Consider the following 27529-nt stretch of genomic DNA (forward strand, 5'->3'; position numbering starts at 1 on the left):
CTCCCTGCAGAGCAGAGAGCCCGATGTGGGGCTCGATCCCAGGACCCTGGGATCATGACCCGAGCTGAAGGCAGATGCTTTACCCCACAGAGCCATCCAGGCGCCCCTGAACTTAATATTTTTAAAAAGACTTACTTATTTTAGACAGAGTGGACAAACACAAGCGGTAGAGGGGCAGATGGAGAAGGGAGAGAGAGAATCTTAAGCAGACTCCATGCTGAGTGTGGATCCTGATATGTGGCTCGATCTCACAACCCCGATATGACCTAAGCCAAATCAAGGGTCAGATAATTAATGGACTGAGCCACATTGCTGCCCCTAAACTTAATATTTTTAAAACAACTTTTTTTAGGTGTGCATGGTTCTAAGAGTTGTAAATATTTTAAGAGAAAAATGGGTAATCAGTCAACTGGTTACAAATTTGTTTAAGGTCTTGTGGTGTAAACCCAACATAGAAAGTGGATTTCATATGCCTCTCAAACATATTCATCACATGAAACACAATGAAAATAACCCTGATGAATCAATGCCTTCTACTTCTAAGGAAGAAGTAACACCAGTCCTACTCAAATTACCGTTATATCAAAAATTACAAGAGTTAACAAGGAAACTGAAGACCAATATCATAAACATGAGGCACATATTAGTAAATCAATTCCATCAATATGGGGAAAAAAAAAAAGACAGTACATCATGACCAAATCACATTATTCCAGAAATACCAGAGTGGCTCACTATTTGAAAAATCAACGTTAATGAACTAACAAAGAAAAACAAGATGATCATGTCAATAGAGGCAGAAAAAACTGTGACAAAATTCTACATTTGTGATAATTCATCAAATTAGGAATAAAAGGAACGTTTTCAACTTGATAAAGGCCATCAATGGAAAACTCACAGCTCGTGTCATACTTAACAGTGAAAGACAATGTTTTCCCCCTAAGAGGAGGAACAAGGTAAGGATGCTGCTCTTACTAGTTCTATTCAATAATGTACTGGAGTTTGTACCCATGCAGTAGAGCAAAGAAAAAGAAAGAAAGGACAGTTTGAAAGGAAATACAATTATCTTCCATTTGCAGATGACATGATTATGTAGAAAATCCTCAAGATTCTATATATTAAAGAGTCTAGTGAGTTTAACAAGATCATATGATAAAGGTCAATATACAAAACATCAACAATATTTCTGTATACCAGTGTCAGTGTCCAGACTAGGCCCAAGATGGAGTCACTTATTCTACATCCCACATCAGCAAACCAAAACATCCCAGTTTCTATGCTCAGCAATCCCAGAAAAGGCATGCCCAGACCAACCAACTAGCACTTGCTTCCTCAGCCTAAGTTACTTAACCAAGGTCCAAGTCTTCCCTTTTCTCCATATGAAAAGTAATCCTATTTTAACCAGTTAAGTGCCCAGTGTAACTTCCTTGCTCCTGTTCACCTTGGTCTATGACATCTCTTGCTTTGTAAGAAGCTCCTTTCTATTTTCTAGACTGGATGCGTCCCAATTCATCAATTGCTAAATGAAAGTCAATTATATCAGGAAATAAAATATCTGTAAAATTTTCCTTTATCACCAGTAATGAAGAGTTTGAAAAAGAAATTAAAAAACAACAATTAAAATTTAAAAACCATTATCAAAAACATGAAATAGCTGGGCATAATTTTAATAAAATATGTGAAGTACCTGTATGCTGAAATTTATAAAACATTAATGAGAAAGCAAAGGCCTGAATATATACAGAGAGATGTACTGTGTTCATGGATTGGGAGACTCAGTATTGTTAAGATAGCAATTCTCCCAGAATTGATACATGCATGGGATCAATGCAATCCTATCAAAATGCAAGCAAGCTTTTTTCTTTTTCTCTTTTTTTCTTTTGGAGCTTAAAATCTATGTAGAAATGCAAAGGAAATAAAAAGCGGAAGCAATTTTAGAAAGGAAAACAATAAAACAAAACATGTTGAAAGACTTAAAATAAAGCCATAGTAACAAATACAGGGTGGCATTGTCATAAAGATGAGACACACAGATTAATAGAGCAGGATAAGGAATCCGGGAAGAGACCCTCATATATGACTAAGTGATTTTCAGCAAAGTCTTCAAGGTAATTTAATTGGGAAAGAATAGTATTTACAAAACAAAAAACAACAAAACAAAACAAAACAAACCCCTCAAAACAAAAAACATATCCATATGCATCCCTCTCCCCTCCCAAATTTCAAATCTTCTCTCCCACTATATACAAAAGATTTCAGAGAGGAGTCGCTAAAGCACTGGCCACATAAAAGAAAAACAATGGTAATCTGGACTTTATTAAAATGAAAACCTTTTTCTCCTTAAAAGACATTAGGAGAATGAAAACACCATCCTTGCCTGCCAAGCCAGTATCAGATAAAGGATTTGCTTTTAGAACATATCTTTTGAAACCTTTTAACCCAATAAGGAAATAAGCAATCTAATTTGAAATTGGCAAGACTTTAAAATCTACCTTACCAAGAAAAACGTCCAATTGGGAAGTAAGCACATTAAAGACCCTCACATCTTAAGTCATTCAGGAAATGCAAAAACTAAAATCACAATGAGATGCCATTCAGTATGCATGCACTAGAATACTTAAATTAAAACATCTGACAACACAAAGCAACAAAATATGAGTGGAACAACCCAAACTTGTTCATTGCTGATAGAAATACAAAATGGCACAGGCACTTTAAAAAACAGATTCTTGAGTATGACAGGAGGGAGGATGGCCAAGTAGGAGGATCTGGACTCAACTCATCCCATAGACACGCCAAGGTAACAGCTACATGTATTGCAACTAACTCTGAGAATGGTCCAAGGACTGGCAGAACAGGTTTATTAAAGCTAATCTTGGACAGAAGGCCACACCGAAAAAGGAAGGAGTGATGGAGAAAAGGGTGGGAACTACCCCCCAACCCCACACCCCCACCCCAAGCAATTAACTAAAAACAGGAGGGACATCACAAGCAAGGAGAAGTGGGAGAATCAGACCCCACGCTGGGCATCCCTGGCAATGGGAACCTGCGATGAGGAAGATGAGTTCCCATCATACCTGGCTTGAAAACCAGTGGAGCTTAACTCTGGTAAGCTTAAAAATCAGTGGATCTCAACTTACGAAGTTTTAAATATCAGCAGGCTTTGCGGTGGGAGAGTGTGAGGGCAACAAGAAACAGTCCTTACCCTTAAAGAGCCAACATCTAAATAACTCTGCCCAAGACACAGCACAGCAGCAGCAGTTTGAAAAGTGCCTAAGATATACATGAGGGAGAACATGTGCCAAAGGGGCAGGGATCTGTAGACTTCTCCAGGAACAAAAATGCTTATGGGTGTCGTTTTTCTCTCCTTCCCCAGCCTAGGTGGCCAGAAGCTTGTAGGAGCCAACACTAACACTCTCTACCTACCTGGCTTACAACGTATGCCCTGCTTCTGTGCCTCCCCCTGCGGACCTACCCCACCCTGTCTACCCAGAGCAGCTTTGGCTCCACCACACCCTGCAGGCAGCCCTGGCCGGGACCAGCATCACTCCAAAGTGACCCCTGCCCTGGACAGTAAAGCAGATAACCACACAGACCAGTGTGCCCCCGTTACAGCAGCCTGGCTCCTTGGCTGGGTGTGAAGGGAGCAAGCCCTGACCTCCGGTGCACCTGCAGCTGTGACAGAGGCTAACTGCAGACAGCTGGCTGACTGCTGGCTCCACACAGCAGTGAACCTCTGGTGATCACAGCTGGGCCTCCCAGCAGCACTGGAAGCAAATGCTGCCCAGTGTACCCACAGCAGGCAAAGTGGGTCATTGCAGCAGGCTGGGCTAGAGGCAACTATGCTTCAGCCATAATGGGAAGGTGCATGCAGCCCACACAGGGGACACCCCTGAAGCACCTACTCCTGGTGACTCTAGGAGATTGTACTTTAACGCACCACAAGACCTCTTCTACACAAGGTCACCCCCTCCAAGATCAGAGGACACACCTGACGTAGAAACAAATACAGAGTCAGACAAAATGAGGAGACAGAGAAATAGGTCCCAAATGAAAAAACAAGTCAGAATGTCAGTAAAGCAGCTCAGTGAAAGAGAGAGAAGCAACATCTCTGATGAATCCAGGGACGCCTGGGTGGCTCAGTTGGTCGGACGACTGCCTTCAGCTCAGGTCATGATCTCGGAGTCCCGGGATCGAGTCCCGCATCGGGCTCCCGGCTCCGCGGGGAGTCTGCTTCTGCCTCTGACCTTCTCCTCGCTCGTGCTCTCTCTCACTGCCTCTCTCTCAAATAAATAAATACAATCTTTAAAGAAAAAAAAGAATCCAAAGTACTGGTCACGCAGATGTTTGTTGGACTTGAGAAAAGAGTGAATGAGCTCGGTGAGAACTTCAACCAGGAAACGGGAAATATAAAAAAGAACCAGTCAGAGCTGAAGAATTTTTAATGGAAATGAAAGATACACTAGAGGGAATTAATAGTGAATTAGAGGGTGCAGAAGAATAGGTCAGCAATCTGGAAGACAAGATAAGGAAAGAAAACAAGCTGAGCAGCAAAAAGAAAAAGGAATAATAAAAAAAGAGAATAGGTTAGGGGAATTCTGGACATCATCCGGCATAATAACATTCACATTGTAGGGATCCCAGAAGGAGAAATGAGAGAAGGGGACAAAAAGTTATTTGAAGATATAATAGCTGAAAACTTTCCTAATAATTAGTGGAAGGAAACAGACATCCAGGTCCAGGAGGCACAGAGAGCCCCTAAAACAACCCAAGGAGGTCCACACCAGGACACATAATAATTAAAATGGAAAAAAGTAATGGTAAAGAGAGACTCTTGAAAGCAGCAAGAGAAAAAGAGAACAATTATCTACAAAAGAAATCCCAAAAGGCTTGCTGCTGATTCTTCCGCAGACACTCCACAGGCCAGAAGCAAGTGGCATGATATTTGAAGTGCTGAAAGGAAAAGAACCTACAACCACGAATACCCTACCCGGTAAGGTTATCATTCAGAACCAAAGGAGAAATCATGAGTTTCCCCCCAAAAAACAAAGTAAAAATAAGTTCATCACATTAAACTATCCTTATAAGAAATGTTAATAAGAATTCTCTATGTGAAAAGCAAAGGCTGTAACTAGAAGAAAATTATGAAAGGAAAAATGTTACAGGTAAAAACCAAACATACAGTAATGATAGATTGATCACTCATATAGCCAGTATGGAGGCTGAAACACAAAAATAGTAAAATCAATTCTGTCTACAAAAATTAATCAAGGGATATAGAAAATAAAAACATGTAAACTATGGCTTCATAGACATAAAACATGGAGGAAGGAATAAAAATTGAGCGCTTTAACAGTGTGTTTGAACTTAAGTGACCATCAACTTAATATAGACTGCTATGCACATAGGATGTTATATACAAAACTAATGGTAACCACAAATCAAAAAACTATAATAGATACACAAAACATACACCAGAGAAGCATCAAACCACATGAGAAGCAAGCAAAAGAACAAGAAACAGAGAACTACAAAAATAACCATAAAACAATCAACAAAATGCACTAAGTATGTATCTATCAATAACTACTTTAAATGTAGGGGCACTGGGTGGCTCAGTCAGCTAAGCATCTACCTTTGGCTCAGGTCATGATCCCAAGGGCCTGGGACTGAGCCTCACATTGACCTCCCTGCTCAGCGGAGAGTCTGCCTCTCCCTCTGACTCTCCCCTGCTTATATTCCCTCTCTCTCTGTCAAATAAATAAACAAAAGTCTTGGGGAAAAAAAATGACTTTAAATGTAAATGGGCTAAATGCTCCAATCAAAAGACACAGGGCAGCAGAATGGATAAAAAAAAGGCACCCCCCCACCCCAAAATAAGACCTGTCTACATACTGCCTATAAGACATCACTTCAAACCTCAAGATACATACAGACTGAAAGGAAAGGCATGGAGAAAGTTATTCTATGCAAATAGAAGTAGAACAAAAACTGGGTTAACAATACTTACACTAGAGAAGATAAATTTTAAAACAAAGACTTTAACAAGAGATAAAGGAGGGCATTGCATAATGATAAAGGGATCAATCCAATGAGATTATGTAACAACTACAAATATCTATGTACCCAACACAGAAGCACCTAAATACATAAAGCGAATAATAGACAAAAAGAAGCAGTAATATTAGAGTACTGAAACACCCCACCAAGTCAAGAAATAGATCATTCAGCAGAAAAATCAACAAAGAAACCATGGCTTTAAGTAACACATTAGACTGAATGGATCTAACAGACGTGTACAGAACACAGCACGATAAACACATCCAAACACAGCACGATAAACATTCTTTTCAAGTGTATATGAAACATTCTCTAAGATAGATCATATATTGGGCCACAAAACAAGTCTCAATAAATATAAGAATATGAAATCATATCAAGCATCTTTTCTGACCATAGTGGAATGAAACTAGAAATCAATTACAAGAAAAAAATTGGAAAAAATACAAAGACATGGAGGCTAAACAACATGCTACTAAACAACCAATGGGTCAACAAAGAAATCAAGAGGAAATAAAAAAATACATGGACACAAATGAAAATGAAACCACAATGGTCCAAAACCTTTGAGACAGAGCAAAAACAGTTCTAAGTGGGAAGTTTATAATGATACAGGCATAACCCAAGAAACAAGAAAAATTATCAAACAACTTAACCTTACACCTAAAGGAACTAAAAAAAAAAAGGAAGAATAAACCAAGCCCGAAGCTAGTAGAAGGAAAACAAAAAGATCAGAATGAAAATAAATAAAATAGAGATTAAAAGAAAAAGAGAGGGGCGCCTGGGTGGCTGAGCTGGTTAAGCATCCAACTCTTGATTTCAGCTCAGGTCATGATCTCAGAGTCATGAGATCGAGCCCAGTGTTGGACTCCACACTCAGCATGGAGTCTGCTAGAGATTCTCTCCCTCCCTCACTGTCCCATCCTTGCGTGCACGCGCGCACGCGCACACACACACACTCAAATAAATTTTAAAAATCTTTAAAAAAATAAATAAAAGAATAGAAAGGACCAATGAAACTAAGAGCTGGCTCTGTGAAAAGAGAAACAAAACTAACAAATCTCAGTGAGAACTCTAAAATGAAAAATGAAGGAGGAGAAATAATAACTGACACCACATCAAGAGAACATCATGGAAAATTATACACCAACAAACTGGACAACCTAGAAGAAATGATGAAATTCTTAGAAACATACAACCTTATGATCTAAATCAGAAATAAACAGAAAATCTGATTAAATCATTACCAGTAATTAAACTGAATCAGTAATCAAAAAATTCCCAACAAACAAAAGTTTTAGTTTAGATGACTTCATAGGTGAATTCTACAAAACATTAAAGAAGAGTTAATACTTATTCTTCTCAAACTACTCCAAAAAAAGAGAAAGGAAAACTTCCAAATTCATTTTAGGAGGCCAGCATTACCTTGATCCCAAAACTAGACAAAGACACTACAAAAAAAGAAAACTATAGGCCAGTATTTCTGATGAATGTGTAAGCAGAAATCCTCACCAGAACATCAGCAAACTGAATCCAACAAAACATTAAAAGATTCATTCACCACAATCAAATAGGATTTGTTCCAGGGATATAAAGGTAGTTCAATATTCACAAAGCAATCAATGTGATACATTAACAAGAGGAAGGACAAAAACCACAATATCCCCTCAAAAGATACAGGTAAAGCATTTGGCAAAATACAACCTCTTTTATGATAAAACTCTCAATGACACAGGTATAGTGGGAACATACCTTAAAAAGTTCTTATGATGAAAACCCCACAGCTAACATCATACTTGATGGTGAAAAACGGAACTTTTCTTCCAGGCTCATGAAAAAGACAAGAATGTCCACTCTCACCACTTGCATTCGACATAGTACTGGGAAGTCCTAGCTGTGGCAACCAGACAGGAAAAAGAAATAAAAGGTATCAAAACTGTGAGGAAGAAGTTAAACTATCACTATATGTAGATGACATGATACTACACATAGAAAACCTGAAAGACTCCACCAAAAAACTATTAGAACTCATAAATGAATTCAGTAAACTTAGAAGATACAAAATTAACATACAGAAGAAATGTGTTGTGTTTCTATGCACTAATAACAAAGAACCAGAAAGAGAAATGAAGAAGTCAACCGAATTCACAATTACACTAAATATAATAAAATACCGAGGAACAAACTCAGCCTGTACTCTGAAAGCTGTATGGTACTGAGGAAAGAAACTGAGAACACCACAAACAAACAGAAAGATACACCATGCTCACAGATTATAAGAATTAACATTGTTAAAATGTGCATACCACCCAGAGCAATCTACAGATTTAATGCAACCCCTATCAACATACCAGCAGCATTTTTCCACAAAACTAGAACATATAATCCTAAAATTTGTATGGAACTCGAAAGACCCTGAATAGCCAAAGTAATCCTGAAAAAGAACTAAGCTGGACGGATCACAATCCCAGACTCCAAAGGTGCAGAAACCAGAACAGTATGGTAATGGCACAAATACGAACTCAGAGAACAACGGAACAGGACAGACAGCCCAGAAATAAACCCATGGTTATATGGACAATTAATTTATGGCAAAGGAACTAAGAATATACAACAGGGAAAAGACAGTTTCTTCAATAAATGGTGCTGGACAACTACATGAGAAAGAGTGAAATGACTGTTTCTACACCATACACAAAAATAAGCTCAAATGGATTGTAGACCTTTATGTGAGACCTGAAACTATAATATTCCTAGAAGAAAACATAGGGAGTAATCTCTTAGACATCAGCGTTAGCAATGTATTTACGGATAGGTCTTCTCAGGCAAAGGAAACAAAAGCAAGAATTAACTACTGGGATTACAGCAAAATAAAAAGCACAGCAATGGAAACTATCAACAAAACAAAAAGGCAAACCTACTGGATGGAAGAATATATTTGCAAATGATATGATAAAGGATTATTACCCAAAATATATGAAGAATTTATACAACCCGACACCAAAAAAACCCAAATAATCTGATTTTAAAATGGACACAAGGGTGCCTGGGTGGCTCAGTGGGTTAAAGCCTCTGCCTTCAGCTCAGGTCATGATCCCAGGGTCCTGGGATCGAGGCCCACATCAGGCTCTCTGCTCCACAGGGAGCCTGCTTTCTCCTCTCTCTCTCTCTGCTTGTCTCTCTGCCTACTTGTGATCTCTGTCTCTCAAATAAATAAATAAAATCTTTAAAAAAAATAAAAAAATAAAATGGACACAAGACCTGAAAGGCATTTTTCCAAAGACAAAGAGATGGCCAGCAAACATATAAAAAGATGTTCAACATTACTAATCATCAGGGAAATGTAAATCAAAACCACGAGATACCACCTTACACCCATCAGAATGGCTAGGATCAAAAAGGTAAGAAATAATGTACTGACAAGGATGTGGAGAAAAGGGAACTCTCGTGCATTCTTAGTGGGAGTTTCAACTGGTACAGACACTGTAGGAAACAGTATGGAAGTTTCTCAAATAATTAAAAATAGAATTATCATATGATCCAGTAATTTCACTACTATTTACTCAAAACAAAAACATTAATTTGAAAAGATATATGCTCCTCTATTTTTAAAAAGATTTTATTTATTTATTTGAGGGAGCTCTCCCTCGCATGCAAATGCGAGAGCACAAGCAGGGGGAGCAACAGAGGCAGAGGGAGAAGCAGACCCCCCACTGAGCAGGGAACCTGATGTGGGGCTTGACCTCAGGACCCTGAGATAATGACCTTAGCTGAAGGCAGCCACTTAACTGACTGAGCCACCCAGGTGCCTAAACCCCAATGTTTGTTGCAGCATTATCTATAATAACAAAATGTGATAAACAGATACATACTAATATTACTTGGGCATAAAAAAGACTGACTTTTGTGACAACATAGAAGGATGTTGAGAGTATTATGCTAAGTGAAATAAATAAAAGACAAACACTATATGATTTCATTTATATGAGGTATCCAAACACTGTAAAACAAACAAAAAAATAAAAGTTTAAATACAGAGAACAAACGGGTGGTTGCCAGAGGACACGTGAATGGGGGTTTGGTTAAAATACATGAAGGGGGGGGTGCCTGGGTGGCTCAGTGGGTTAAAGTCTCTGCCTTCGGCTCAGGTCATGATTCCAGGGTCCTGTGATCAAGCCCCATGTCGGGCTCTCTGCTCCTTGGGGAGCCTGCTTCCTCCTCTCTCTCTGCCTCCCTCTCTGCCTACTTGTGATCTCTCTGTCAAATAAATAAATAAAACCTTTTAAATAAACAAACAAAAAATACATGAAGGGGATTAAGGGGCACAGACTCCCAGTTATTAAGTAACTCAAGGAGATGGAAAGTACAGCATAGGAAATATAGTTAACGATCTCATAAAATAATGTTGTGTGGTGACTATAGTTATCATAGTGAGCAATGGGCACAGAATTGTCAAATGAGTATCTTGTGTTCCTGAAACCAATATAACGCTGTATGTCAATTATATGTCAGTAATACATTTCTAATTTTAAAATACATTTATATTTTACATTTTATTTTATATAAATATAAAAAAGGGAAAAAACAGTTTCTTATAAATTATAGTTTGCCTTAGCTATTACCCTCCCAGGTATTTCCCAAGAGAAATGAAAATATATGTACCCACAAAGACTCACACAAGAATGTTCAAAGCAGCTTCATTCATAATGATCCCAAACCAGAAACAACCAAATGTCCCTCAATTGGTGAATCCCAAATTGTGGGACAGCCATACAACGGAATATTAGTCACTAAAAAAGGAATGAACTATGGATATAAGTGACAAGAAAGATAAATCTCAAAAGCATTATGCTAAATGAAGGAAGCGAACCAAAAAAAGACTACTGATGGAATCATTCCATTTATGTGACGTTCTAGCAAAGGAAAAACTGAAGTGATTCAAAGGAGATCAGTGGTTTCCAGGGGCTTAGGGTGAGGTGAGTGGACCCACTGCAAGGATGCACAATTTGGGGGTGATGGAAATGCTTTATGTCTTGAATGTTATATTTACATGAATGTATACATTTGTCTAAACTCCAACGGAACACTCAATATGGGAAATTCTACCTCAAAAAATTATATCACAATAAATCTGATATTTTTTCCTTAAATATAGAGTAGATCCTCTGAATGCTGGTTTTTGTTTTTGTTTTTGTTTCAGTATTCAAGGACACAAGCCTCTAGTCAGTTGGATTATAGACAGATTTGTAAAGATACAGTGTGGAAAGTGGGATGATGAGTAGTAGGAAAGGTTGCTTCTGGGAACACAGAGTAATTCAGAGTTGGAGGATGTGGGAGACCCAGCAGGTACCTCCACTGCTTTACTCCTCTCCTGTGGAAGCTGAAAGACAGATTGTGCTTTCTAGCTTCTTTAGCTAAGGGTGCCCCTGTGACCCAGTTTCATTTCAAGGATGCCTTAGGTGACAAGGGCTGGGGCTTCTGGTAGGGCTTTGGCTTTCCTGACAATAGGAGAACTTATCACATTGTCCCATTTCCTTTTTTTAAGTGGAAAAAGAGCTCTGCCTGACATGAATGCACAAATAAAGAATGCTTGAGGTAAAGAGGAAAATCAATCTGAAGATTTTTTTGCACCTAAATGTATTTATTTAAGTGGGATTGTTAGAATACAAGGAGTAATTTCTACATTTTTCGTGACCATTGGATTCAGTCTGATGTCCTATTTCTCTTTAGGCTTCCTTACTTAATTGAGCTACACAGATTCTGTGCCAAAAAAAATGCAAGTCATCCCGGACAGAATAAACTCTCTCTTGACTATAACCAATAGAATCCGGGCTTGAAGGGCTATAGCTCAGAAAAGCAGAGTACTTCATTTTTATATTCCATAAGTAGAATCAGGTGTTAATCTAGTAGAATTTGACTTTTTATAAATATTTCCATCTAAATTATCTTCTGGTGTCCCCATTTTCTCCTCTGATATATCTGCATAGTCATATCTTTTTTTCCATGGTTGCTCAAGTGTGTAACCTAAAGAGAAATGACAAACGTTTAGAAGGATGTCAGATATGACAAGGTGTAGACTCATTCAATATGTCTCTATCTACCAGACCAGGTCTCTTTCACAGTCTTTCTCACCACCTGTAGAGCAGATACCTCTGTATTTTACTTAGCCAGAAATGTCTCAAATTTCCTAGTTCATCTACTTCCGACACCATCGTTGTCCATCTGTACTACAGGCTCTGCAGTATCTGGGTGTGAGGTTTGATCTGCTACTAAGTAGTGGTATAATTTGGGGCAGGTTACTTAACCTCATCTGTAAAATGGGAATAGCAATGGCACATACGTAGCTCAAAATTTCTACAAGAATTAAGTGTGAGGCTGCATGTAAAGAACTTAACAGTTGGGCATTTGGCTGGTGCTCCATAATTAACTATTAGCCAATAAATGAAGAGAAGCCTTTTCTCTCCCTAGAGCTTAGAAGTTTCTTATCTTCTCTGGATTTGGTTTCCTTGTGCTTCTTGCAGAAAGGGCACACAGTGGCTCCTCTTCTTCCATGCCAACAGCTTCAGTGTGTCACCTTCCACTGACTGCACTGACAGGGCAAGTCCCCCCTACTTAAAATAATTTTGACTTGATTATATGCTCCTTCCAATTGCCATGTTATAACTTTCCTTCTTTTCACAGTAAACTCTTTTAACCCAGTATTTATATTCTCTGCTTCAATTCCTTATTTGTCATTCCTCGATATTCTTTTATCTACCACTGAGAACCTACCAGGTGCTACAGGTTGGGGATTCGTATCAAACAGACAAATCCCTGCTGTCAAGTGAAGGTAGTTACCAAAAACTGTTCTCTAGAAGGCCATGGACTGATTAAACCCCTCAAGTGGAAACCAAGAGCATTTCTGAGGACCAGGCAAGAGGCTGGTGATGCAGGGTGTGGGGGAGGGGCAGAGCGGGACATAAGAAGGGTGGAAGGCGAGTCAGGGCCAGAACGCCGTGACAAAGTTACGACTGTATTCCAAGCACAGTGGGAAAGTATGAAACAGCAGAGGTGCTCATCGTTAGGAGTGTGGTTTCTAAAGCCAGCCTGCCTCCGTTCAAATCCTCGCCCTCACAGGAACTGTGTGACCTGAGCAAGTAATTTCGTATCTTGCTTATCTGTAAAATGAACCTTGTCTCGTTGAGCTGTTCTGAAAATTAAATGAGTTAATTTTGTAAAGCACTTTAAGACAGCACTTCCACATAGTCACTGCTAAAGAAGAGTTTGTTAAATACACGTTTTAACTGAACTGACTTAAATCTGTAAAGGATTACTATAGTGTGGGCAGTGCCCCGGGGGATTGTCAGTTTGGAGGCCGTTGGTTGGTGGCCTTGAGTTGGGAATAGGTAGGTTAAGATGAATGGCGGCTAACATTTACAGAGCACGTACGTGTGCCAGGCACTATTCTAACTCTCACACGTGTTCTCTCATCACCTCACAACAACCGATGAGCTAGGTACTGCTGTTCTTCTCATTTTACAGATGAGGAAACTGAGTCAGTAATTTCCCCAGTACCACAAAGACATCAAACGGCAGAACCAAAAATCAGAACCAGGCAGTCTGAATCAACATTCCACAACTGTAACCTACTGCCTCTCACTGATGATCGCAGGACAGAACCCATACACTCAGATTATACAATACCCACAATTAGGCTTGAGCTATGTTAGAATTCCTGATATTTCTAGGACATGAGAATATGCTTCCTCATAGGCTATCACTTTCAGCTTCTCAGCACTGTGGACCACTGGCAGGACAAGTGGCATAGAACCTAAAAAATTATTTCTAACGTTAAAAGAAATTTTTTTTAAGTAGGCTCCATGCCCAACATGGGGCTTGAACTCATGACCTCGAGATCAAAAGTCACATGCTCTGACAACTGAGCCAGGCAGGCACCCCTATTTCTAACATTTTGAGGCATTTGTTTTGCCAAGTGAAGTCTGCTCATTAAAAATAATTACCATGAGGGAAGCAACTTTTCAAAAGGAGGATTCATTTTTTAAACCATTTTATCCAACCTAAATAAAACAGAAAATTTTCTTCTATTCCCAAATAATAAGCTTACATGTAAAGGTAAAAAGGACTTAGCAAATTCATCTCCGTCTATATACTGTGCAAGGTGCTGAGATGCAGGTGCTTAGAAATGTGTACATGTGTGGAATGTGTCATTTTGTTCACAAGAATTCCCCATAAAAGTATTGCTAAAAATCACTTACTTTTGAAGTTATCTGAAGAGTTGCTTGTAGCAATTTCCTTCCAGTTGGCAATATACCTAAGCACATTATATGGGCATTCATTAAATTAAATCGATGTATTAGTAATAAATTGATCTATTAGTACATGTTAGACTACTTCTAAAATTTCACTTTCTCTATGAAATATTGGATTGATGGTGACAAATGTACAGGTTCAAATGTTTAATTCTCATGACTGTTCCATCTCTAGCTACCTCCCCTGTATGTAAAACAACCCCTAAAACAAGGTGTTGGAGGAGGAATAAAAATGGTGCCTCTACCCTCTACCATAGTCATGCCCTCTGATCTCCCTCCAGCACAACTTTTCTCATTCTATCCCGTTCCACTCCTGCAACATCATGTCCTCATACTAAGATCTCAGTTAACTTCTAAAAGTACCAAAAGAAAATTCTCTGGGAGGAAAAAAGTCAGGGGAAAAGAACAACAAAAAAACTTTCTCCTTGGTTCTGGATTATCAGACTTATGGTCCCTGTCATGTCAGCGGAAATCTAAAGTGTGTGCTTTATGATCTTATTAGAGTAAGGGTGCTATCTTTGCCATGTCTGGTGAATATAAGAAATTACGTTAAAGTCAAGCACAATTTTTGGGCTGCTACCTCTCTTCCCTAAACAGAGAGACTGAATTAGGGAGACAAAGGCAGCCCAAGAAGACGTAGATAGGGAAGGATAAGGCACAATGAGCTACAGAGATGAGGTAGAGCTTTAAAGAGGCAGGTTTCCTGTGACTTATCCTATATCATCCCTTTTCCCAAGCCTCTGAAATCAGGTAAGCAGTTGGTTGCACCCAAAAAATCAAGAACAGAGGAGGTCCCAACAGCGGTTGACAAGAGACCTTGCAGAGGAAAAAAAATGAGAATTCTGAATCATGTAATTCAGAAAAGCGCTGTGATTTTTTCAAGTATTCATTTATTCCTTTTGAATTGTTTTTATACTTTTGTTGACTGTGTGTTTGTCTGTTTTGTTATAGGAAAGTATGTATTATCCAACAGTAGTTAATTATAACAAAGCATTTTGTCTAAGTTGGCTCCTTCTTGTCACCACTACCTATTGCTGCTCCCGGAACTTTATTCTATGATCTTCACCAGGATGCTGCTGAGTCACTGCCACATGAAAAAGATGCAGGAAAACAGCAGGCAGTGTAACCTCCTCCAGGATCTTTTAGCAGACAATTCAATCTGGCTTCATTTTAAATTTAGGCGAATTCTGTCTTCAGTGGTTACTCTCCTCAGAGGAGAACTATGAAGTGTTCAATGTCCATTATCCTGCTTCCTTGGATTTATATACCAAAAGGTTTACATTCCACTTTCAAGAAACCAAGATAAAAAACCTCCAAACAATTGTTTGCTACGACCTGACAGTCTGGGGCACGAACATATACCGTATTTAAGGCTGATCACTAACCCTGCTCTACCTGAGATTAGGACGTGAATTTATTTAGTTGCATAAGATTTTTCTCTCATAATGTACATACCAGCTGTAACCAAGAAAAAATCTAAGTTTTATAAACAGAATCAACAATCTAATGAGAGTATTACCATGCTGATCTGTCTTCCTGAGATACTTTTGGAAATTTTTACAGAAAAAAGTGTATGTGGAATCTATAGTGAACCCCTCAAAAGTATAAATTTAACACCTTAATGGCCCAGGAAAACTCCCTGACCAGAGAAGCCAAAAACCATGTCTTAGATATCAAAGGAGCAGCTTCAGATATAGAAACTACCCATAACACACAAAGGCAAAGAGCTCTCACCAACAGGATGCCCAGAATATCAGAAGACTAAGATAAACCAGCAGCTGACCACTGAACAAGTTACGTCAAAATTCACTTGCGGTCTGAAAAATATGAAGACTTCGGAAGAGGAACAACCATCTTGATAGAGAATATGACCCTGAAACCCACCAGGATAAACGCCAGAAGCAGGCACAGTAGCTATCATGTGGGTGATTTAATCATGACTATACAAGGACTGTTTTACATTCTATGTGCCTATAGCGACGTATCTCTGGATACTGCAGAAGGGCAACAGTACTCCTCAGTAACCTTGAGTCCTACAGTTAAGTTGACGCTATCTATTCTTCGACGCAGTAACAATACTGTTCTCAGATGATACTGCTGCAACCAGAAGATGTCCATGATGGTTTCCAGTGGAGTGTCCATCTGTCACACAAGGGGCTAGCACACAACATTTCTGGGAAGAAATTGGTTTGTATCACTGAACATCAATATTCAACACATTTATGTCATTCTAATGGTCTGACTATTGAAAGGTGTCCACTGATTTCCACTATCAATCTTATTGAAGGGAAAAATGTCAGACGCTCAACTTCTTAACAAACAAGGTGTTATCAAGACAACTACAAATATCTAGATGACTATGAAGGTCTAACAGAGAGTACACTGTGGAGACCATGAATACACTGTGAAAATGGTCCTTATACCTAACTCCTGCCATTAGTAGGGGAAGGTGTTTGCAAGTTTGGTCTTCCCTGAGATAATCAGTAGCCTGAGTTCAGTAAGGTTACTGAAATATTCCAAATAATCATGCTGGATTCCTTTGAAAATTTGTTGTCCAGGATTCCACAGAAAAAGTTGAACAGACGAATACCACTAAAGAAAACAAACCACAAAGGGAGAAAGCAAGAGAACAAGAACAGAAAAGAACTACAAAAACAACCAGGAGGGGCGCCTGGGTGGCTCAGTGGGTTAAAGCCTCTGCCTTCGGCTCAGGTCATGATCCCAGGGTCCTGGGATTGAGCCCCACATCGGGCTCTCTGCTCCATGGAGGGCCTGCTTCCTCCTCTCTCTCTGCCTGCCTCCCTGCCTGCTTGTGATCTCTCTCTCTGTCAAATGAATAAATAAAATCTTAAAAAAAAAAAAAACACAACCAGGAAAAAATTAGCAAAATGGCAATAAATGCACACCTATCAATAATTACTTTAAATGTAAATCAGCTAAATACTCCAAAAGATAGAGGGTGACAGAATGGATAAAAAAACAAGAACCATCTATATTCTGTTTAAAAGAGATCACTTCAAAATGAAGACACATACAGACTGCTGGTGAAGGCAGGGAGTAATGCAAATGGAAGTTGAGAAAAAGCCAGAGTAGCAATATTTATATGAGACAAAACAGACTTTAAAACAAAGATAGTAGCCAGAGACAAATAATGGCATTACATAATGATGAAGTGATCAATCCTACAGGAGGATATAACAATTGCAAATATCTCTGCACACAACAAAGAAGCATCTGGCAAATGTTAACAGATATTAAGGGAGAAACAGACACTTATATAATTATACTAAGGGATTTTAACACTGCATCTGTGTCAATGGACAGATTACCCAGATAGAAAGTCAATAAGAAAACAGTGGGTTTGAACAACATATGAGACCAGATGAATCTAACAGATTTATACAGAAAATTCCATCCAAACACAGCAGAACACATATTCGAGTGGAGATGGAATATTCTCTAAGATCACATGTTAGGCCAAAAAACCAGGCCAGAAAATAAATCTCAATAAATTTAAGACTGAAATTATGTCAAGCATCTTTTCTGACCACATCAGTATGCAACTAGAAATCAATTACCAAAACCCCCCACCAAAACAACAACAATAAAAAATTCACAAACACATGGAGGCTAAACAACGCCCTACTTAATAATCAATGGGTCAACAAAGAAATCAAAGAAGAAATAAAAAATATGGAGATGGTGCCTGGGTGGTTCAGCCAATAAGCATTTGCCTTTGGCTCAGGTCCTGATCCCAGGGTCCTGGCATTGAGCCCACACCAGCCTCCCTGCTCAGCAGGAGGCCTGTTTCTCCCTCTCACACTCCCCCTGCTTGTGTTCCCTCTCTCACTATCTCTCTGTCAAATAAATAAATAAAATCTTTAAAAAATATATACATGGAGATAAATGAAAATGAATCCACAATAGTCCAGAATTGATGCAATGCAGCAAAAGCAGTTCTAAGAAGGAAAGTTTATAATGATACATACCAAACTCAAGAAAAAAGAAAAATCTCACATAACCCAAACTTACACCTAAGGAACTAAAAAAAGCAAAAAATTAGTCCGAAGCTAGTAGAAGGAAAAAAATAAGGATAAGAGAGGAAATAAATTACATAGAGACTAAAAGAACAATAGAAAGGATCCATAAAACCAAGAGGTGGCTCTTTGAAAAAATTCAATAAAATTGATAAACCTTTAGCCAGTCTCATCAAGAAAAAAAGAATAAATTTAGAAACAAAACTGGAGAAATTACAACTGACACCAAAGAAATACAAAAGATTATATACCAACAAATTGGATACCTGAGAAGAAATGAATAAATTCCTAGAAACACATGAGCTTCTAAAACTGAATGATGAAGAAATACAAAAAATTGAACAGGTCAATCACTCTTAATGAAACTGAATCAGTATTCAAAAAAACCCCAACAAAAATCCAGGATCAGGGGCACCTGGGTGGCTCAGTGGGTTAAAGCCTCTGCCTTCCGCTTGGGTCATGATCCCAGGGTCCTGGGATTGGCCCATGTCAGGCTCTCTGCTCAGCAGGGAGCCTGCCTCTCTGCCTACTTGTGATCTCTGTCAAATAAATAAATAAATAAAATCTTTAAAAAAAAATCCACAATCAGATGGCTTCACAAATGAATTCTACCAAACATTTTAACTACAAGATATCTAGAAATAAACGTAACCAAAGAAGTAAAGGATCTGTACTCTGAAAACTATAGAACACCTGTGAGAGAAATTGAGGAAGACACAAAGAAATGGAAAAACATTCCATGCTCATGTATTGGAAGAACAAATATTGCTAAAATGTCTATGTTACCCAAAGCAATCAACACGTTCAATGCAATTCCTATTAAAATACCATCAACATTTTTCATAGAGCTGGACAAACAATTCCAAAATTTGTATGGGACCAGAGAAGACCCTGTAATAGCCAAAGGAATGTTGAAAAAGAAAACCAAAACTGGTGGCATCCCAATTCCAGATGTCAAGCTGTATTACAAAGCTCTCATCATCATGATAATATAGTGAGGCAACAAAAACAGACACGTAGATCACTGAAACAGAACAGAGAACCCAGAAATCGACCCTCAACTCTATGGTCAACTAATCTTCAACAAGGCAGGAAAGAACATCCAGTGAAGAAAAGACATTCTCTTTAACAAATGGTATTGGGAAAATTGGACAGCCACATGCAGAAGAATGAAACTGGACCACTTTCTTACACCATACCAAAAATAGCTCAAAATGGATGAAACACCTAAATGTGAGACAGGAATCCATTAAAAGTGTAGAGGAGAACACAGGCAGCAACCTCTTTGACCTCGGCCACAGCAACTTCTTGCTAGACAGGTCTCCAAAGATAAGAGAAACAAAAGCAAAAATACCTATTGGAACTTCAAGATAAAAATATTTGCACAGCAAAGGTTAACAGTCAACAAAACTAAAAGGCAACCTATGGAAGATATTTGCAAATGGTGGAACAGATAAAGGGCTAGTATCCAACATCTATAAAGAGCTTATCAAACTCCACACCCAAAAAAACCCAAAAAAATCCAGTCAAGAAATGGGCAGATGACATGAACAGACATTTCTCCAAAGAAGACATCCAAATGGCCAAGAGACACATGAAGAAATGCTCCACATCACTCCTCCTCAAGGAGCTACAAATAAAAACTACAATGAGATACCATTGCACACCAGTCAAAATGGCTAACAACTCAGGAAACGACAGATGTTGCGAAGGATGCGGAGAAAGAGGAAGGAACCCTCTTATACTCTTGGTGATAAAGTAAACTGGTATAGTCACTCTGGAAAACAGCATGGAGGTTTCTCAAAAAGTTACAAATAGAGCTACCCTACGACCTAGCAATTGCACTATTGCACTACTAGGTATTTATCCAAAGGATACAACCATAGTGATTTGAAGGGGTACATGAACCCCAATGTTTATAGCAGCAAAGTCCACAGTAGCCAAAATACAGAAAGAGCCCAATGTCCACTGACATATGAATGGCTAACAAAAATATAGTGTGTGTGTGTAAACACACACACACACACACACACACACGCACAGGAATACTACTCAGCCATGAAAAAGAATGAATTATTGCCATTTGCAATGACATGGATGGAACTAGAAGGTATTGTTCTAAGCAAAGTCAGTCAGAGAAAGACAAATACTGTATGATTTCACTCATATGTGGAATTTAAGAAAACAGATGAACACAGGGGAAGGGAAGGAAAAATAAAATAAGATGAAAACAGAGAGGGAGACAAACCATAAGAGACTCTTAACACATGGAACAAACTGAGGGTTGCTGGGGGGGGGGGGGGGGTGGGGGAATGGGGTAACTGGGTGATGGGCATTAAGGAGGTCACTTGAAGTAATGAGCACTGGGTGTTATATGCAACTGATGAATCACTAAACTGTACCTCTGAAACTAACAATGCAGTGTATGTTAATTAAATTGAATTTAAATTAAAACATTTAAAAAGTAAAGAAAGAAGATTTAATACTGATTCTTATCAAACTGTTCCAAAAAACATAAAAGAAAGCTTCCAAATTCATTCCATTAGGTCAGCATTACACTGATGCCAAAACCAGTCAGACACCACAGAAAAACAAAACAGAACTATGGGCCAATTTATCTGATGACACAGGTGCAAAAATCCTCAACAAAATATTAACACACTGAAGGCAATAATATTAAGAGGATTATCCACCACAATCAAGTGGGATTTAGTTCAGGGATGCAAGGGAGGCTCAATATTTGCAAAACAATCAATGTGAGACATCACGTTAACACTAAGGAAGAAAACCATATGATCCTCTCAATAGATGGTAAAAATGCATTTGACAAAATACAATATTGTTCATGATAAAAACTCTAAACAAAGTAGGTTTAGAGGGAACATACCTCAATATAATAAAGCCTATATATGAAAAACAGCTAACAATGGTGAAAACTGAGCTTTTCTGATAAAATCAGGAACAAAGTAATAATGTTCACTCTCACCACTTTTATTCAACACAGTACTGGAAGTCCTAGCCACAGCAATCAGACAAGAAATAAAAAGCATCTAAATTGGTAAGGAAAAAGTAAAACTGTCATTATTTGCAGTTGACATGATACTACATATAGAAAACCTGAAAGACTCCACCAAAAAGCTATCAGAACTCATAAGTGAGGTCCCTGGGTGGCTTAATCGGTTAGGCATCTGACTTTTTTTTTTTTTTTTTAAGATTTATCTATTTGAGAGCGAGCGAGCACAAACAGGAGCATGAGCACGAGCACGAGTGCAGGGAAAGGAGCAGAGGGAGAAGCAGGATCCCTGCAGGGAGCCAAACACAGGGCTCAATCTCAGGACCCCAGGATCATGACCTGAAATGAAGGCAAACGTTTAACCAACTGTGCCACCGGGGGGCCCCTCAGCATCTGACTCATGATCTCAGGGGTCATGAGCTTGAGCTTCATGTTGGGCTCCATACCCGGAGCCTAGAAAGAAGGGAAAAAAAGAATCTGTACTCGAGGAACTACAGAACACTCATGAATGAAACTGACGAAGACACAAAAAGATGGAAGACCATTCCATGCTCTTGGATCAGTAGAATAAACATTGTTAAAATGTCTATACTGCCTAGAGCAATTTATACTTTTAATGCCATTCCGATCAAAATTCCACCGGTACTTTCAAAGAGCTGGCGCAAATAATCCAAAAATTTGTATGGAATCAGAAGAGACCCCAAATTGCTAAGGAAATGTTGAAAAAGAAAAAACTGATGGCACCACATTACCTGATTTCAAGCTTTACTACAAAGCTATGATCACCAAGACAGAATGGTATTGGCATAAAAAAAGACACATAGACCAGTGGAACAGAGTAGAGAGCCCAGATATGGACCCTCAACTCTATGGTCAGTTAATCTTCGACAAAACAGGAAAAAATATACAGTGGAAAAAAGACAGTTTCTTCAATAAATGGTGCTGGGAAAATTGGACAGCTATATGTAGAAGAATGAAACTCGACCATTCTCTTACACTGTACACAAAGATAAACTCGAAATGGATAAAAGACCTCAACGGGAGACAGGAATCCATCAGAATCCTAGAGGAGAACATAGGTAGTAACCTCTTCGATATCAGCCACAGCAACTTCTTTCAAGATATGTCTCCAAAGGCAAAGGAAACAAAAGCAAAAATGAACTTTTGGGACTTCATCAAGATCAAAAGCTTCTGCACAGCAAAGGAAGCAGTCAACAAAACAAAGAGGCAACCTATGGAATGGGAGAAGATATTTGCAAATGACAGTACAGACAAAAGGCTGATATCCAGGATCTATAAAGAACTCCTCAAACTCAACACACACAAAACAGATAATCATGTCAAAAAATGGGCAGAAGACATGAACAGACACTTCTCCAATGAAGACATACAAATGGCTAACAGACACATGAAAAAATGTTCATCATCACTAGCCATCAGGGAGATTCAAATTAAAACCACATTGAGATATCACCTCACACCACTTAGAATGGCCAAAATTAGCAAGACAGGAAACAACATGTGTTGAAGGGGATGTGGAGAAAGGGGAAACCTCTTACACTGTTGGTGGGAATGCAAGTTGGTGCAGCCTCTTTGGAGAACAGTGAGGAGATTCCTCAAGAAATTAAAAATAGAACTTCCCTATGACCCTCCCATTGCACTACTGGGTATTTACCCCAAAGATACAGATGTAGTGAAAAGAAGGGCCATCTGTACCCCAATGTTTATAGCAGCAATGGCCACGGTCGCCAAACTGTGGAAAGAACCAAGATGCCTTTCAAAGGACGAATGGATAAGGAAGATGTGGTCCACATACACTATGGAGTATTATGCCTCCATCAGAAAGGATGAATACTCAACTTTTGTAGCAACATGGACGGGACTGGAAGAGATGATGCTGAGTGAAATAAGTCAAGCAGAGAGAGTCAATTATCATATGATTTCACTTATTTGTGGAGCATAACAAATAACATGGAGGACATAGGGAGATGGAGAGGAGAAGGGAGTTGAGGGAAATTGGAAGGGGAGGTGAACCATGAGAGACTATGGACTCTGAAAAACAATCTGAAGGTTTTGAAGGGGCGGAGGGGGGAGGTAGGGGGAGCCAGGTGGTGGGTATTATAGAGGGCACATATGGCATGGAGCACTGGGTGTGGTACATAAACAATGAATTCTGTTATGCTGAAAAGAAATTAATAAAAAAAAAGAATTCATAAATGAATTTAGTAGAGTTGTAAAATCCAAAATTAATATACAGAAATCTGCTGCATTTCTACACACTGATGACAAAGTAGCAGAAAGAGAAATTAAGAAAACAATCCCATGTTCAAGTGCACCCAAAAAAGTAAAATATCTAGGTATAAACCTAATAAATGAGGTGAAAAACACATATGCTGGCAACTGTAAGATACTGATCAAAGAAATTGAACACAACACAAATGGAAAGATATACCACGCTTGCACATTGGTTTTTATAAGTTTTTTAAAAAGATTTTTACTTATTTCACACAGAGAGAGATCACAAGTAGGCAGAGAAGCAGGCAGAGAAAGAGGGAGAAGGAGGCTCTCTGCTGAGCACAGAGCCCAATTCAGGGCTCGATCCCAGGACCCTGAGACCATGACCTGAGCTGAAGGCAGAGGGTTAACTCTCTGAGCCACCCAGGTGCCCCATTGGTTTTTAAATGTTAAAATGTTCACACTACCCAAAGCAATCTATAGATATAACATTGAAATACCTATTGAAATACCAAAAGCATTTTTCACAGAACTAGAACAAACAACCATAAAATTAGAATGGAACCACAAAAGACCCCAAATAGCCAAAGCAATCTCGAGAAAGAAAAATAAAAGCTGGAGGTATCATAATCCTAGAATTCAAAATACACTATGAAGTTATAGTAATTAAAACAGTATGGCACTGGCATGAAAACAGACACATAGGTCAATGGAATGGAGTACAGAGCCAGAAATAAACCCATACATATATGGTTAATTAATCTAGAACAAAGGAGGCAAGAATATATAATAAAGATATTTTCTTCAATAAATGGTGCTGGGAAAACTTGACAGCCACATGCAAAAGAATGAAACTGAACCACTTCTTCAAACCACACACAAAAATAAACTCAAAATGATTATAGACCAAAATGTGAGACCTAAGACTAGAAATCTCCTAGAAAGAAAATGTATGCAGTAATTTCTTGATAGTGGTCTTGGCAACATTTTTCTAGCTATGTCTCCTCAAGCAAAGAGAACAATACCAAAAATAAATTACTGGGACTATATGAAAATAAAAAGCTTTTACATAGCAAAGTAAACTATGAACAAAATGAAAAGGCAACCTACTAAATGGGCGATATTTACAGATGAAATATCCAATGAGGGGTTAATATCCAAAATATATAAAGAACTTATACAAGTCAACACACACACAAATTCAGTTAAAAATGGGTGGGAGATATGAATACACATTTCTCTTAAGAAGATATGCAGATGGGCAACAGACACATGAAAAGATGCTCAACTTCACTCATCAGGGAAATGCAAATGAAAACCACAATGAGCTATCACCTTATACCTATCAGAATAACTAAAATCAACAAGAGAAGAAATAGTTAAGTGTTGGTGAGGATATGGAGAAAAGGAAACCCTCCTGCACTATTGATGGGAATGAAAACTTGTGCAGCCACTGTGGAAACAGTATGGAAAATTAAAAACTTAAATACCATATGATCCAGTAATTCCACTCCTGGGTATTTACCAAAAGAAACAAATATACTAATTTGAAAAGATATGTATGTTTATTGCAGCATTATTTATAGTAGCCACGATACGGAAGCAACACAAGTGTCCATCAAGTGATGAATGGATAAAAAAGATGTGGTAGATACACACACACACACACACACACACACACACACACACACAGTGGAATATTACTTGGCCATAAAAAATGAACTCTTGACATTTGTGAAAATATGGATGGAGATAGAGGGTATCATGCTAGGTGAAATAAGTCCGACAGAGAAAGACAAATACCAAGGAATTTCACTTTGTGTGGAATCTCAGAACTAGATTTTGTTTCTAAAAAGCAAATGAACACAAAAACCCACCAGATGTTTGTCAAAGGGAGGTGGGTGGCGGAATAGGTAAAACAGATAAAGGGGGTTAAAAGATACAAGTCACAGAGATGAGAAGAACAGCACCGGGAATACAGTCGGTAATACACATAGTGAAGTTGTGTGGTGACAGACGGTGACTGTATTTACCACGGTGAACACTGAGCTGTACACAGACTTGTCGAATCACTGTTTATAGACCCACAACTCATGTAACATTGTATGTTAATCATACTTCAATTTAAAAAAAGAATACCTGAGTCTCATTTTTTTCTACTTTTATAGCATCTCTTTATGTTCTTCCCTCATCTCTTCTTTTTCCCTAGGCAAGCAATACTCTTTGTTTTTTTACTTTTTTTAAGACGGCGTTTGTGGGCCCAAGATTCGGAGCAGAGGGGGGAACGTCAGAAACACGCAGGGGGCCTGCCCTTGCTCCCCAGGGGGCGCGGGAAGCACTTACTCATCGAAGTTCAGGGCGCTTGTCCAGCTCAGCACTTCATCCACTTCCCATCCCATCACTGAATCCACCCCGCCGCTTTCGGCAGCTCTCATGAGCCCCTCGGTTGCTGTGCGAACCAGCTCTAGAGTTCTGGGATTTGTTGACTTCGCCTCCAGGTGTCCTGCATAGTACCTAAACGGGGAAGGGAAGGGGGACGTCCATCTTGTGAGCCCGGTCATTACTGTGAAGCCATTTACATATTAAACCACGTCTTCACCCGATTTAACTTAAATACATCCAAACCAATTCAATGTGATGGGATGTTTGGGGGGGAAAAGAATCAAAAGAAAGAGAAAGTAAGCAACTGAATCAACCACATCACCCGGTAAAGCCTCATTTCAAAACCACCCCTCAGCACACTGCATTGCTATGATACAATGAAAAACCAATTAAATCACTGAATCACAAAATTAGAGTCAAAGGATCTTGGAGAGCAGATGAGTAACCTTCTCGTCTTTCAGGGGAGAGCTTAAGTCCTAGAAGACAAGGTCATGTGGCTAAAGGCTGGTGAGGGCTGGGAAAGTGGAGGGGAACAGGAAAGAGAGGGAGAGGCAAAGGGAAGAGAGACGGTAACACCCTCTTTTGTGTCAGGTACTTTTCATACATTATCTTGTTTAATTCTAAAAAGACACAGCCATTTGTGACAGCTGTTTTTACTCCCATTTTATGGGTGAGCAAATGGGGGAGGTGGAGAGGTTAAGAAATTGCTCAAGATCATGTGAGCAGTAAACAGATGTCAGAGCCCGTATTCGAATGTGACTCCAAGCTAAGACTTCTTCGGTGGCACTGTTCTGTCTCATGTCCTGTCTCATGCATCAGTGAGTGCATCTACCACACGTGAGCTGAGTGAGTAGAGACAAGTCAGCAGGCTTTACCAAGAATATTAGAAAATAGCATTTTTTCTTTGGTTTTTCATTTTAGGATCTATATTGGCATTCCATTTTTAAAGTTAACCTATGCTGAAACTGTTTTCATTTATTAAATCAACACAGAGCAGGAAGCGGCACGGTGGTCATGTAGGGCTAGGTAGGGCTCTGATATCCAGCCATCTGGCCTTGAGTCTTGCTTCTGTGATTTATTTACTAGCTCTATGACCTTTCCAAATAACCTAGTCTTCTTGGGCTTCAGATTACCTTAAAATGGTAATCATCATATCCTCTTCTCAGCATTCCAGAAGCGTTTAGAAGTGTGACTCTTTATAAAGCATTCAGAACTATGACTGGCACATAGGAAACATTCAATAAAAGAAGGCTTACAAGTTCCTGGATGGTAAGGGGTCTGACAGTAACAAGGTATGTCTCTGCCTTCATGAAGTTTCTAACTTTTTCAAATAGTTAACAATCCATGAGAGCTACTTTCATAGAAGGAGAAACATGCCTCTTGATTTATATTAGTTAGCAAGAGCACAAATTTTAAGAAAGTATGATTTCACAATTTTTCTATAGTTCTTCATTCACTTACTCATGTAATAAATATTTATCGACTGTCCACCA

At 38.9% G+C, this 27529-nt stretch overlaps 1 protein-coding gene across 4 annotated transcripts in view; it reads right to left on the reverse strand.

The window, feature by feature from the left end:
* Positions 1–11692: 11692 nt before the first annotated feature.
* CUNH11orf65 (chromosome unknown C11orf65 homolog) overlaps positions 11693–27529 on the reverse strand; it is a 63175-nt gene continuing 47338 nt past the window's right edge. For 3 of the 4 annotated variants that reach the window (XM_032838320.1, XM_032838319.1, XM_032838318.1), the window contains 3 exons: positions 25998–26168; positions 14316–14371; positions 11693–12084 (listed from right to left, as the gene is read on the reverse strand). In XM_032838320.1, the coding sequence (XP_032694211.1) occupies positions 11933–12084; positions 14316–14371; positions 25998–26168 (379 nt within the window). In that variant the 3' untranslated portion in view covers positions 11693–11932. The remainder of the gene's footprint in view (positions 12085–14315; positions 14372–25997; positions 26169–27529) is intronic. The other variant, XM_032838321.1, reaches the window with a different exon arrangement.

This window comes from Lontra canadensis, unplaced genomic scaffold (assembly GCF_010015895.1).
Source record: "Lontra canadensis isolate GAN:19392208 unplaced genomic scaffold, GSC_riverotter_1.0 scaffold104, whole genome shotgun sequence".
Classification (NCBI taxonomy): Eukaryota; Metazoa; Chordata; class Mammalia; order Carnivora; family Mustelidae; genus Lontra; species Lontra canadensis.